Source organism: Fibroporia radiculosa, assembly GCF_000313525.1.
Source record: "Fibroporia radiculosa TFFH 294 genomic supercontigs, scaffold744, whole genome shotgun sequence".
In the NCBI taxonomy this organism is placed as follows: domain Eukaryota; kingdom Fungi; phylum Basidiomycota; class Agaricomycetes; order Polyporales; family Fibroporiaceae; genus Fibroporia; species Fibroporia radiculosa.
The window spans coordinates 58648-70439 of NW_012133239.1; the positions used below are offsets into that span (position 1 = coordinate 58648).

Consider the following 11792-nt stretch of genomic DNA (forward strand, 5'->3'; position numbering starts at 1 on the left):
GTCGGCGTCGCGTCCTTCGTATCACCATCCCATTTCTCCCTCCTTAACTTCGCGCGATACTCGCTCTCCTCTTCCATGGCATCACCTTCGCAGCAACTCCCGCCCGGATGGGCAGCTGAATGGTAAGTCTTCCTGAATGCCTTCTTTCAATATGGTTTTGAGCGGCGTCTAGGGATCAGACCAACCAGCGGTATCTCTTTATAGGTATGTGTCTTATTCCTGCTCGCAGTCCTCGTTTTACTTATTGCGATCCAAGAAACCGCGACTGGTCGTTCACAGTGGGAGGTTCCTATGGCACCTGCAGACATGGGTAACCCCGCATCGCCTTCCGTCTCGCCTCCTCCAGCCAATGCACCCCACTCTAAACGTCGTCAATACGCTGCTGGTCAGACCCAAGCTTACTATGGTGCGACTGATGGTTTAGCAGCTGCTGGGCCCGCATATGGTGCTGCCGCTCAACAACCTCAGCCTGCACAGCTTTTCACTCCCGGACTGGCCGCGGAGAATCAGTTCCAGCAGCAGCAGATGCAGGCACAACAAGCAGGATACTACGGAGGGCCCGCTCCCCAAGCCGAGCCGGAGTACATCAACGCACCTGGATTCGGTCAAGCTCAAGCGGGCCCAGTGAACGCGCTTGCTGATCAGTTCGGGCAGATGAACGTTGGCGGCCCGAAACGACTCACGCTCTACACGACTAATCTGCTCACTTCGCCGCCGGACCCACGAGAGCTGCATCGGCCTCCTCCGGACATTATCCTGCCCCAAGGCGCGAGTCTCTCGCCGTCGCCCACTGCCAACGCAGACCCGTCCTACCAGCGGTGTACGCTGAATGCTGTTCCTGTGTCGAATTCCCTTCTCAACAAGACCAAGATTCCCCTTGCGCTCATCCTGACTCCTTATCGTACCCTCAAGGAGGGTGATGATCCCGTCCCGCTTGTCACGGATACGGTCATTGCGCGCTGCAGGCGTTGCAGAACGTACATCAACCCGTACGTTCAGTTCATTGACGGAGGCAACCGGTGAGCATTCTCCTAATTTTATTTTATGTATGTTTTGAACCTGTGCTGATCTGCCCATGCAGCTGGCGGTGTTGCATGTGTAACATGTCGAATGAAGTACCTCAATTATTTGACTGGGACCAGGTCCGGAACCAGCCTGGGGACAGATGGTCTCGTGCTGAGCTGAATCATTCCGTCGTTGAATTTGTCGCCCCTACGGAGTATATGGTTCGGCCTCCGCAGCCGGCGGTGTATGTTTTCCTCATCGACGTCAGCCACACTGCCATCCAATCTGGCATGGTGGCTACTGCAACGCGTACGATCCTCGAGAATTTGGACCGCATTCCCAACGAAGATTCGCGGACGAAGGTGGCCATCGTTGCATTTGATGTCTCACTGTACTTCTTCTCGATGCCTGTGAGTGTGCCGATAGCTGAGTGTGCGCTTATACTCATAACACAACCGCGTAGTCTGGTACAACCGAGTCGTCTATGCTTGTTGTGTCCGACATCGACGACGTGTTCTTGCCCAAACCCACAGATCTGCTCGTAAATTTGGCAGAGGCTCGTGCATCGCTGGAGGCACTTCTCGGCCGGCTGGGTGACATGTTCCAGGAAAATCACACCATCGGAAGTGCCCTAGGACCTGCTTTACAGGCTGGATTTAAGTTGATGGTACGTATATGGGCCTCATGCATCATTCCATTACCTAAGATCTGTGTCAGGCGCCTATCGGGGGCAAGGTCATCGTGCTGTCTTCAAGTCTACCCTCACTGGGAGCTGGGGCACTCAAAAACAGAGAGGACCCGAAGATTCTTGGTACGTCGAAGGTAGGATGTGACACTTCAATACATGTGCGATGTAATATTTATTTTGGCGCCAGGAATCCGGTCTCCTGCAAGCTGCGTCGCCGTTCTACAAGACATTCGCGATAGAATGCTCGAGAGCACAGGTGTCTGTGGATATGTTCCTCTTTAGCGCTTCATACCAGGATGTTGCGACTCTTGGTACGTCCTATGCGTCTCGGGAGGAGTGGTGTCGTCCTGACGATGAGTGCGCGTCATCTTAGCTTGCCTTCCACACTACACGTCCGGGCAGACCTATTTCTACCCCGCATTCAATGCCTCTCGTACGGAGGATGCCATTAAGTTTGCACACGAATTTGGCGAGGTATTAGCAATGCCGATTATGTTGGAGGCCGTCATGCGCGTCCGGGCATCAAAAAGTGCCATTTTTCTCAAGACTATCTTAGTGGTTGGCTTGCTAATATAGCTTGCATAGACCTCCGCATGTCGTCGTTCCACGGCAATTTCTTTGTGCGCTCTACAGATCTCCTTGCCATGCCTGCGGTACCTCAAGACCAGTCGTACGCTATCGAGGTACAAATTGAAGATACTATCACAGCACCCTTCGTTGTCTTCCAGACTGCTGTGCTTCACACTACGTGCTACGGTATGTGTGGTCATCACATTTGAAAGTCATACATTTATGAGTTCATACTGTGCAGGCGAGCGACGAATCCGTGTCGTCACTCAGGCACTGCCGACCACGAACAACCTGTCCGAAATCTTCGCATCGGCGGACCAGATCGCGATTGCCACGTTATTGGCGAACAAGGCCGTTGAGCGCTCCATCACCCACAAGTTGGAGGATGCCCGCGATGCATTGTTCAACAAGATGGTGGAGATTCTCCAGGCGTACAAGGCGAGCATGACAGCAGCAGGCGCAGGTGCTAGTGCACAGCTTGCAATCTCTGAGAATCTCAAGCTGCTGCCTGTCCTTGTTCTGGGATTAATTAAGAACGTAAGCGAGGAGTATATATGCGATCAGTGAATGCATTGATAAACGAGTTGTGCACAGGTTGGCGTTCGACAGAGCGCGCAGATCCCTCCTGATCTCCGGGCATATGCTCAGGCGCTCCTTACGTCGCTTCCCTCACAAGTGCTCGTTCCGTATATTCATCCGACATTCTACTCGCTACATAATATGTCCCCCGAAGTCAGTCTACTGTTTGCCATCAAATTTGAATGTCACTAATCTCGACGCATTTAGTGCGGCACTGTTGGAGAGCACGGCGTCATAATGCCTCCTCCCCTTCCCCTCACTTCTGAGAGGCTGGAAAGGCATGGTCTGTTCCTCATTGAGGATGGGCAAACGATCTTCCTCTGGGTTGGACGTGATGCCGTACCTCAGCTTGTCATGGACGTTTTCAACCTGCCTAATTACGAAGTTTTGCGTGGAGGGAAGGTAAGCGGACATCTCTCTTTCAAATATCATGGGAATGCGCTCACGCTGTTCCAGACGACATTGCCGCTCCTGGACAACCCTTTCTCGCAACGGGTGAATGCTGTTGTGCAAAAGACGCGTGAGATGCGTCGCGGCGTATACTACCCACATCTTTACGTCGTTAAGGAGGATGGAGAACCGCCACTGCGACTGTGGGCTCTGAGCTGCCTCATTCAAGACCGTGCGGATGTGCTGCCAAGTTACCAGCAATTCATTTCTCAGCTGAGGGATAAGGTCAGTTCTCGTCTTTATAAGCTTAACCATCGCTAATCAGATACTCCAAAGGCTAATGGGTCGAGCTATTAAACTTTCTCGTCGCGTAGTGTGATTTTTATAAATATTCATCTTCGTGATTATGGTATCTCAGAACACGTTGCGTACGGCATGATAGCAGAGTGACTTAGATGAGGCGCAAGATTATGCTAAATCCATTGTGAGCGATACCATCCGTCTGGAATATGACGGGAAAATATGGACGTGAAGACCAAGACGCTATGATAACATATGGGACAAATGTACACATGACATCTTGGAGACATCTATCATCGTTTCCTTCTAGAAGTAGCCTTGGATGCAGCTGTGCTCCCTGCAACAGATTTACGCGAACTGCGTGTTTTCGCAGGAGGCTTTTGAGGGGAAGGAGGTTCTGGAGATGATGAGCCGACGGACGAGACGGTAGATAGCCGTGTAGATCGCCGTGGCCGTCGTGTTAGTTCTGCCTCTGTCATGTCATCGTTGTTGCTACCGCGGGGCGCGCGACTTTTGCGGGTGCTGCGTCGAGCAGCTGGAGTGGTCGGCGGGAGGGGCGGAAGCTCATCCTCCTCTTCCTCCTCTTCGTCCATCAACGCACCTGGTATACTACGGCTAAGATCGCGTTCTTTGGTGATAGGCTTGTGAGTGCGTGCTGTGCGCCTCGGAGTGCGTAGTGGTGGAGGCGACGGCGAACGCGGACGGAGTGCAGGCTGTTGCCTGCGCGACTTCCGAGTCGGCGTGGGTGGCGCAGGCTCGCTGTCCTCGTCAGAATCTGGATCAAACGCCCCAGGAAGCACCTTGCTCCTAGATTCTGGCGGAGAGAGCTGCGGTTTGCCGGCACTGGCAGAGGATATAGGATTAAATATGGAAGCTGTGAACTGCGGCGCAGATTCGCCGTTCTCATGACTGTCGTGGTTACTATGCGAGGCGTCCGCATGGCCGTTCGGGACAACCTCCTTCTCGTCGGTTTCCATCTCGACATCCCCGTTGAGCATGTCTTCAACCGCTGTGAGTGATGGCCCTTCAAATTGCTGAGAACTCGACAACGGCGTTTTACTTGTGTCCTGACCAAACGACCGTGTCATGCCGGCAGAAACAGAAATGGGTGGCTGATAAAATGCGTTCGGTGTTTGATTGGCACTTCCTACTGTATCAAAGAGAGAACCTGTGCGTGCATTGGTCGGAATACCGAAAGAGCTACTTTGGGCGGCACGACTTGTTGAAGATTGCAGCATCGATGACCCGGGTAGACCAACATGGCCCTCTTGCCGCATGCCCGAGATACTGGAGCCAAATAGAGGAAGGGCTTGCGAAGCGGAAACGGGGGCAGACCCTGGTACATGAGATGCGCTTGTGGACAAGATGGGCGGAAGCATCTCCGCCGTAGAGCTAGGCTCAGGAAGCGGTCCGCCGAATCGAGGTGCCCCCGAACGGTGTGGTATAGCTACCGCATGTGAGTCGCCAAAGTTAGTCGAGAGACGTGGCCCAGTAAAGGAAGAACCTCCGTTAGCGGATACTGTTGGGGCACGGACACTCTCCCAAGACGCATCGAGGTTGAGGTTGCTGTTGACTTTAGCAGACCATGACATGGATAATGATGGTCGGCCAGTTCCCTTGCCCCGTGCGAGCTCTTCTAACTCTACTTCAAGTAACTGCCGCTCCGCAACTGGCATCGCAGCCATAATATCGTCAACCATCTGTCTCCGCTCCTGCGCAGCCTTGTGATATTTGTCGCCTGCCTTCTGAGTGACACGGGCAGATAGCTGCCTCTCAAGCTTGACAGCCGCAGCATAACGACCAGCTTGCACGAGTCGCAGACAAACCAGATCCTGCACAACTGGAACCGATGATGGGGGAAGGTGCGAAGGAGGTTCGATTGCATATGAATGGAGCAGTTCCTCTTCGTATCCCGACAGTGGGAACGCAAGAAGCTGTTTGAGAGGTGTCGAGCGCGGCTTTGCTGAACGCAGGACGAAGGCTAAGCACACACCGTCAACGCGCACGGAGACGAAACCTGTACTCACGATCAAGACACCAGCCCAGGATTTTACGCACAAGTCGCTCGCGCGTCTCCCCTTTCTCGGAGAAGGTCCTTTGGTACTGCCACGCCTCCATGAAGCTCCCATCAACCAGCGCAATCGTGTATGCGTCAATGTCATCCGGCTCAGTCAGCAGCGGTCTGGCTGTGTGAACATACTTGCGAATGAGAGGGTTGGGGTTGTCGGCGAGAGAGAGCGCTTGTAGAATCTTGGACGTGTAATCCCTGTTCAAGCGCGCGTCTGAAAGCAAACAGACGGCCCTCTTGTAACACCGTTTAGTATGAGACACGCATTTTCTGAGATGAAAACGCGCACAGAAATGTCGATACCCGAATCCAGGTGCCAGTACGCGTCTGCTAGAGCCACAAATTGAGGCGGTATGGATCGCAAGTCCTTGAATACACTTTCGCGGCCGTCGCGGTGCCACTTAAGGAGGAAATAAACCAGACAATCCTGCTTTAGAGTATCATACGTCGACTCTTCGATTGCATCCAAGAGGCGCTTCAGTGTCTGGGCGTCCGTGGGTGGATATAGAGCAGCGCCGTGACGAACGCCACCGGAGGAAAGCAAGATGTCGAATATGAGAGTATCAGACATCTTGACACGCCGATCTTCAATCTCCTGAGCTATTGGGGGTCTCCACGGAAAGTATTCGGGATCGAGGTCAAACATTTCAATCAATGTCTCCTCGTGGAGCGCGTCTGGTGGGCCATCCTGGAGCATTCTAAGTCTGCGCCCTGTGCATGAGTGTACGCTGGTGCACTCACAACATCCATGACTATAAACTTTGAGGAAGATGCTCGTTCAAGCAGAAAGACGTGAGCCTTCAGCCGTGAAATTGAACAGGTGAAGAGCCAATAAAAACGACCGACGTTTCTGCTTGGTAGGTTTATTAGCTAAGTTCAAGACCAAAATTGTGGCAGCCGAGTGAGTACCTATAGGGCACGAATATACTGTACACCTAGATACGTCCTACACCAGAGAATAATAACGAGCGCGGTGGTTTGACTGGAATGAGCGTCCGGATGGACGCACTCCCAGTTCAGTTCTTCTCAAGACACGCGTAGAACAATAGATCACGTGCACTACGCGTTCCACGCGACGACTCCCGATTGCGCTCATTGTCAAATGGATATTCAAGGAAAATCACAGCGAGTAGCCTGTATGGCCAGGAGAATGCTGAATGCTCAGAACATGCGCGAGTGTATTAGAGAACAAAGTCTGGTATTACTATAGCCGCAATGGGACCAGTTTCCTGCCCCGCTCCCGCTCGAGCTCGTCCTGAGCCCGCAACCCAGCACCCTTGTCCATCCTCCGTCCCTTGCCTCCCACTCCATTGCCCATGCCCAGTGGAGAGTTCCCCGGCATCAACATGCGCATCAGCGCCCTCACAACTTGCAGCGGATTCCGGCTTCCCCACACCTTCGCACTCACGTCCTTGATCCCCGCCGCCTTGAGGATCTGGTAGATGTTTGGGTTGCACCGGAGCCCAAACCCAACCGGCCGCGGCCGCAGGATAATGCGGGTCGAACCAAACTTGCTCTCCATCTCCGTCCAGACGGTGCGGGCCTCGAACCGCTCGATGTAGTCCATGTTGCGCACGGCCTCCTTCAGCGCCGCCTGGGACGCGCGCTGCGCCTCGTCCGCCTTGCCCTCGCCAATCCCGACCAGGCCGTTCTGGTTTCCAACCACCATGACGACGTGCTGGCGCGGGATCTTGCCCTTGCCCGTCTGTTGCACGACGCGGCGCCGCAGAATGGGGTACCTGTACAGACGGCTGATTTCTGCGGGGGTCAGGTGAAGGAACGTGAGAGGGCCGTTTGTGTCTTTGCGCGCGCGACTTGCTTGCTCGGCAGCAAAGGGGTCATTCAATTTTGCTTGGTCCCGCAGGGCGGTGAACATGGAGGGGTCATTGCGGATGATGACCTTATTTTGGAAGGGTGTGCGACGGCTGGGTGCGAACGTCTGGGCTTCGTGCAGGTCCATGATAATGTCCGGCTGCATCAGGTCTGGATAGGGCGACTCCAACCCCTCGAGAGATGTTTCTTGGCCATGAGGAGGCAAGGCGTCGGACGAGGAGGGCGCGTTAGAGTCAGTAGAGTTGTGACGCACGAAGGCTGCCGGTACGGATAGCTGAGTCCTACATCGTCGCAGACGAGCAGCATGCGAGGCAAGATGTCTGGTGAGGCCGTTCATGGCTAGCGACGGCGTGCCGCTGGACAGAGGTGGTCCCTTTGAGCTGGACGTTGTGCCAATCACCGAAACTGGACACAGTCCTCGTTGGGAAAGCGTGACGCGTCCGGCGGTCACAATGTCACGCTCGATCGTGCTTGCGCGGACTGTTCACAGCGGCAGCTCGAGCACTCTACTTTATGGACGAGAATTCCGTGTCATCTCTGCTCGAAGGGTCTGATTTGGCCAACCTGTATACCAGCATCGACAAGACCAAGTGAGCTGGCGCAACCTCTTCTTTGACGCCGGCCGTAACGAACGAAAGCGTGCATGGCTTGAATTTAACCGTTCCAGAGGACGCACAGGCAATCATCAAACCCTGGAACGAGAGGAACGACACCTCACATTCCGCAGAGTCCGGAGTTGACGACCAGGTGGGGTTGCACTTCGCCCCTTCACTTCTACTTTGTCTCACGCGGCGCAGATCATCATCCATGTCCCCTTCACCCAGAACGTTCGCGTGCGGTCTGTGCTCCTGAAGCTCGGTGGGTCTCCGCACCCATCTTACGTTCAGGCAGTGCGTAACCCACCCCTGCAGGTAGGGGCGAAGTCGCGCCACGGCACCTCCGCATTTACGCAAACCACACGAACATCGTCGACTTTGCGGAAGCAGAGGACGTCGCGCCAGCGATGGACCTCAGCCTGCTCGAGGGCGAGATTGGCGTGACGGAGTACCCGATGCGCAACGCGGCCTTCGCCAACATCCACTCCCTGTCACTCTTCTTCGTGCGTCCCCTCTGTTGTGACGCCGCGTACCACGCGCACTTACGCGTCGTTTCAGAGCGAAGCCGTTGGCGGCGAATTCATCACTATTTATTACCTCGGATTCAGAGGCGATGCGCGGCTGCAGCGCAAAGACGTCACGCAGAAGCTTGAGGTCCCCGCTGCGAACGCCGCAGATGCATCTCTTGTAGATCGGTTAGCCGAGAAGACTGGCGGCCAACAGACCACCGCGAGATAGTCCGGCGTGTGCACACGTTGCCTTGTCATCATAGAGGTTCTTTGTGTTTCTACTGTTGTTCAGTATTGTCTTAATATGGAATCTCAGTCGTAGAACATCGGAATTCGCGTAGTGCATAGTGCATATGTGATTGCATAGTACAACGGGGAGTTCTTTGAATCGTACACGGCTCTACCGAGATAAAGATAGGAAAATAGTGATGCAAGTTAACTGCCAGCTGTCGGTGAATGCTATGCGAGAATGCTATGTTGCGGGTAAACGATGTAATGCGGGTGATGTGAATGCTATGTAGGTGATGCAAATGTATGTGAATAACAATAAGTCCAGGTCCATTATGCGAGCAATACTGCGAGCAGCTTTCCAGGCGAGAACCATGCTCGTGCCCTGCTGGGACGGCCGGCGCGCTGCGTGTCCACAAGCTTTGTCTCCTTCGCTTCCAGAGGGGGAAGACACATGTATGCTTGTGGAGATGGGGAGGTCGAGGTGGATTGTGTAAAAGCCCAATGCGTGTAGGGAGTCGGCTCCGATTCTGTCTGCGTCGCATGATTCCGGTAGGCCGGTGACGTCGCGGAAGACCGTACGGCAGGGGACGCCGAGCGACGGGGAAACGCCAGCCGAATCGGATTCAAGAAGCTCGACGTGTGCGTCTTGCGGTCGCGCGCGGCCGGCGAAAGCGTCGGACGAAATGGCAGAGGTGGAGGCGAAGTAGGTGATACAAGAAAGGAAAACGGGCTGGGTGATTTCTCCCTCTGGGAGTCTGGCAGACGATTCAACGCCGCATAGGAAGGCTCGGCCCAGGCTCGCTCTGACTGCGGAGAAGGGGCAGGGGTCGTGCCGAAAGAAAGGAAGGAATAACCCGAGGCGGCTACGTCTGGGGGGATGCTGGACGGGGCAGAGTACTGCTCCCAGTCGTAGTCGTATTGCTCAACTGCGGTAAGGCTTCCGGATCTCGATCCTGAATCCAGACCCAGGATAGAAGACTCCGGCCTGGTGGCGGACATATTGTCAGCGTCAATAGTGGGATAGGTGTACGTCGACTTTACATCCATGCCATCGTCCGCGGTCGCGGGCGTCGTGATCATGCCAATGTCCTCGGGGGAGGTGAACAGCAGCGACGTCTTCTCGGGAATGGTAGCGGAGAGGAAGGGCGAGTACATCCCGTAAGCCTCCACGTGTGACTCGAGCGCCGTGTGCATCGACGAGGAGCGCGCGGACACCATCATGACGTTGTGGTCGTAATATTGAGGCTGGCATCCGTTTGTGTCCAGCGTCAACTTCAAGCTTGGACGCTTGTTCGCTGGTTGACTCCATGCCGCGTCAAGGCCAGGGGTCGCAGGCAAGGAAGGAATCGAGGGCGATGTGGACACCACCGAATACATAGATGGGCTGCTGGGCGTCTGCGTGGCATCAAACAGCTTCGTGGTCGTGAACAGAGGAGAGGTCGGGGACGGGGACATAGAGCGGGAATACGAGTCGCGCCTCGTGGCGTAAGACTCCGAGTCCGTCCAGGAAGAGTTGTCCGTCTCGGGATGAGGGGCAAACACCATCTCGGAGTCGGCATCGCTCCATGTCGAAGTGTACCCCTCGTCTTCGAGCGCAGCTCGAGGTTCGGACTCCTCAGCAGATAAGTTGTCGTCAACCTCGCCCTCGGCATCGGCATCACCGTCCACGTTCAAACCAGCCTCCCAAGGGCATCGTGCCATGCTGTCCTCAAAGAGAACGTCCGGGGAATAGAAGTTGGTGATGCGCTCAACGCATCGTCGCATCTCCTGCAGTGAGATACGCTTGTGATAGTCGACTTCGAGCGTCCGTGTGAGCAAGATGTTTACTTCCTCTGAGATGGGGAGGACGGTGGGGAGGAAGTGCATGGGGTTGCGGAGATAAGCTTGGAACGTGCAATCGTCATATGCGGCAGACTTCCACGGGTTTCGGCCGGTGATGAGGTTGAGCAGGATGATACCGAGCGACCAGATGTCGTTGGAGCGAGGCGAGTAACTGCGCGGACCCCACTGGCTCCCTTGACATTCTGAGAGTCGGTGAGTACCTGGCTGTAGAGAAAATGCCGATTGGCTCACCTGGGCTCATGTGGTACACGCTTCCCGTACGGAATTCTGTGCTCTCCTCCTCGGTGGTGGCGAGGCCAAAGTCAGTAATGGCGAGTCGGAGACCGCGGTCGAAACAAAGGATATTTTCGGGCTTCAAGTCGCGATGATAAATATGCATAGAGTGACAGTATTCGACTGCGTCAAGCAGCTGGAGGAAGACCTCCTTGATGAGATCGGTGCGGCCCAAATAGCGGCGGTGGTGGAGGATTTGGGAGAAGAGGTCGCCGTCTTGGCAGTACTCCATGACGATGTAGGTGTAGTGGTAGTCCTCTATGACGCGATGGAGGGTGACGACGTTGGGATGGCGGGAGGCGACTTGGTGGAGGCGGATTTCGCGCATGTGCAGCTGGTGCTGGCGCTGGGCGTTGCGCTTGTGGGAGCGTGGCAAGCATTTGACGGCGTAGGATGTGGGTGAAGAGGAGCAGGTATCAATGGCGCGGTACACGACACCATAGCCACCATATCCGAGGACCTCGACGAGCTGGAGGGACTCATTGTCGATATAGGTGCCGAGTGGCGGGGGTGAGGGAGAGCTTGCGGACTCTGAGGCGCTGACCATGGCGGCCGGAATCTAGAGGGAGAAGAGGAGAATGTGGGATGGACCGCAGAGACAGAGGATGGGGGAGAGGGCGGAGGGATATATACAAGGACGGCAGGGGAGAGAACGTGACTGCCTGTCGTCCTGAGCGTGGAGAACATGAGGCAGGACGAGATGTTGTGACAGAATACGAAGACGGTGGTAGATCCGAGTGGCAGTGAGAACAAAGAATCCCTGCACGCCCAGGGCGAGATCGCAGAGATGGCACAACGAGTCCACATCGTGTTTGTCTCCTGGGGCGGCCATGGTGCCAGCGGCCAGCCTGCGCTCAGACGGCCACCGCCTCGGCTGTCTGTCTGCGGGGCGTCTTGTCGGCCCTGTC

The 11792-nt window shown here is 55.2% G+C and overlaps 5 protein-coding genes across 5 annotated transcripts; 2 read left to right on the top strand and 3 right to left on the bottom strand.

Annotated features, from left to right (window-relative positions):
- Positions 1-75: 75 nt before the first annotated feature.
- On the top strand, positions 76-3589 carry FIBRA_01603 (uncharacterized protein; the record flags this gene model as incomplete). The annotated part of the gene is made up of 14 exons (XM_012323478.1): positions 76-122; positions 173-204; positions 257-1019; positions 1082-1415; positions 1469-1672; positions 1723-1827; positions 1881-2004; positions 2067-2222; positions 2279-2449; positions 2505-2800; positions 2858-2995; positions 3050-3244; positions 3299-3517; positions 3569-3589. The coding sequence occupies 14 exons, from the start codon at positions 76-78 to the stop codon at positions 3587-3589; spliced, it is 2805 nt and encodes a 934-aa protein (XP_012178868.1).
- A 236-nt stretch (positions 3590-3825) lies between these two features.
- On the bottom strand, positions 3826-6297 carry FIBRA_01604 (uncharacterized protein; the record flags this gene model as incomplete). Its single annotated transcript, XM_012323479.1, has 3 exons — positions 3826-5513; positions 5560-5836; positions 5890-6297. 3 exons carry the CDS (start codon positions 6295-6297, stop codon positions 3826-3828), a joined length of 2373 nt encoding a protein of 790 aa, XP_012178869.1.
- A 507-nt stretch (positions 6298-6804) lies between these two features.
- FIBRA_01605 (uncharacterized protein) lies at positions 6805-7770 on the bottom strand (the record flags this gene model as incomplete). The annotated part of the gene is made up of 1 exon (XM_012323480.1): positions 6805-7770. The coding sequence occupies one exon, from the start codon at positions 7768-7770 to the stop codon at positions 6805-6807; it is 966 nt and encodes a 321-aa protein (XP_012178870.1).
- Positions 7771-7946: 176 nt separating this feature from the next.
- On the top strand, positions 7947-8767 carry FIBRA_01606 (uncharacterized protein; the record flags this gene model as incomplete). The annotated part of the gene is made up of 5 exons (XM_012323481.1): positions 7947-8023; positions 8072-8180; positions 8231-8291; positions 8345-8532; positions 8588-8767. 5 exons carry the CDS (start codon positions 7947-7949, stop codon positions 8765-8767), a joined length of 615 nt encoding a protein of 204 aa, XP_012178871.1.
- A 332-nt stretch (positions 8768-9099) lies between these two features.
- Positions 9100-11431, bottom strand: FIBRA_01607 (uncharacterized protein; the record flags this gene model as incomplete). The annotated part of the gene is made up of 2 exons (XM_012323482.1): positions 9100-10793; positions 10843-11431. The coding sequence occupies 2 exons, from the start codon at positions 11429-11431 to the stop codon at positions 9100-9102; spliced, it is 2283 nt and encodes a 760-aa protein (XP_012178872.1).
- Positions 11432-11792: the final 361 nt, after the last annotated feature.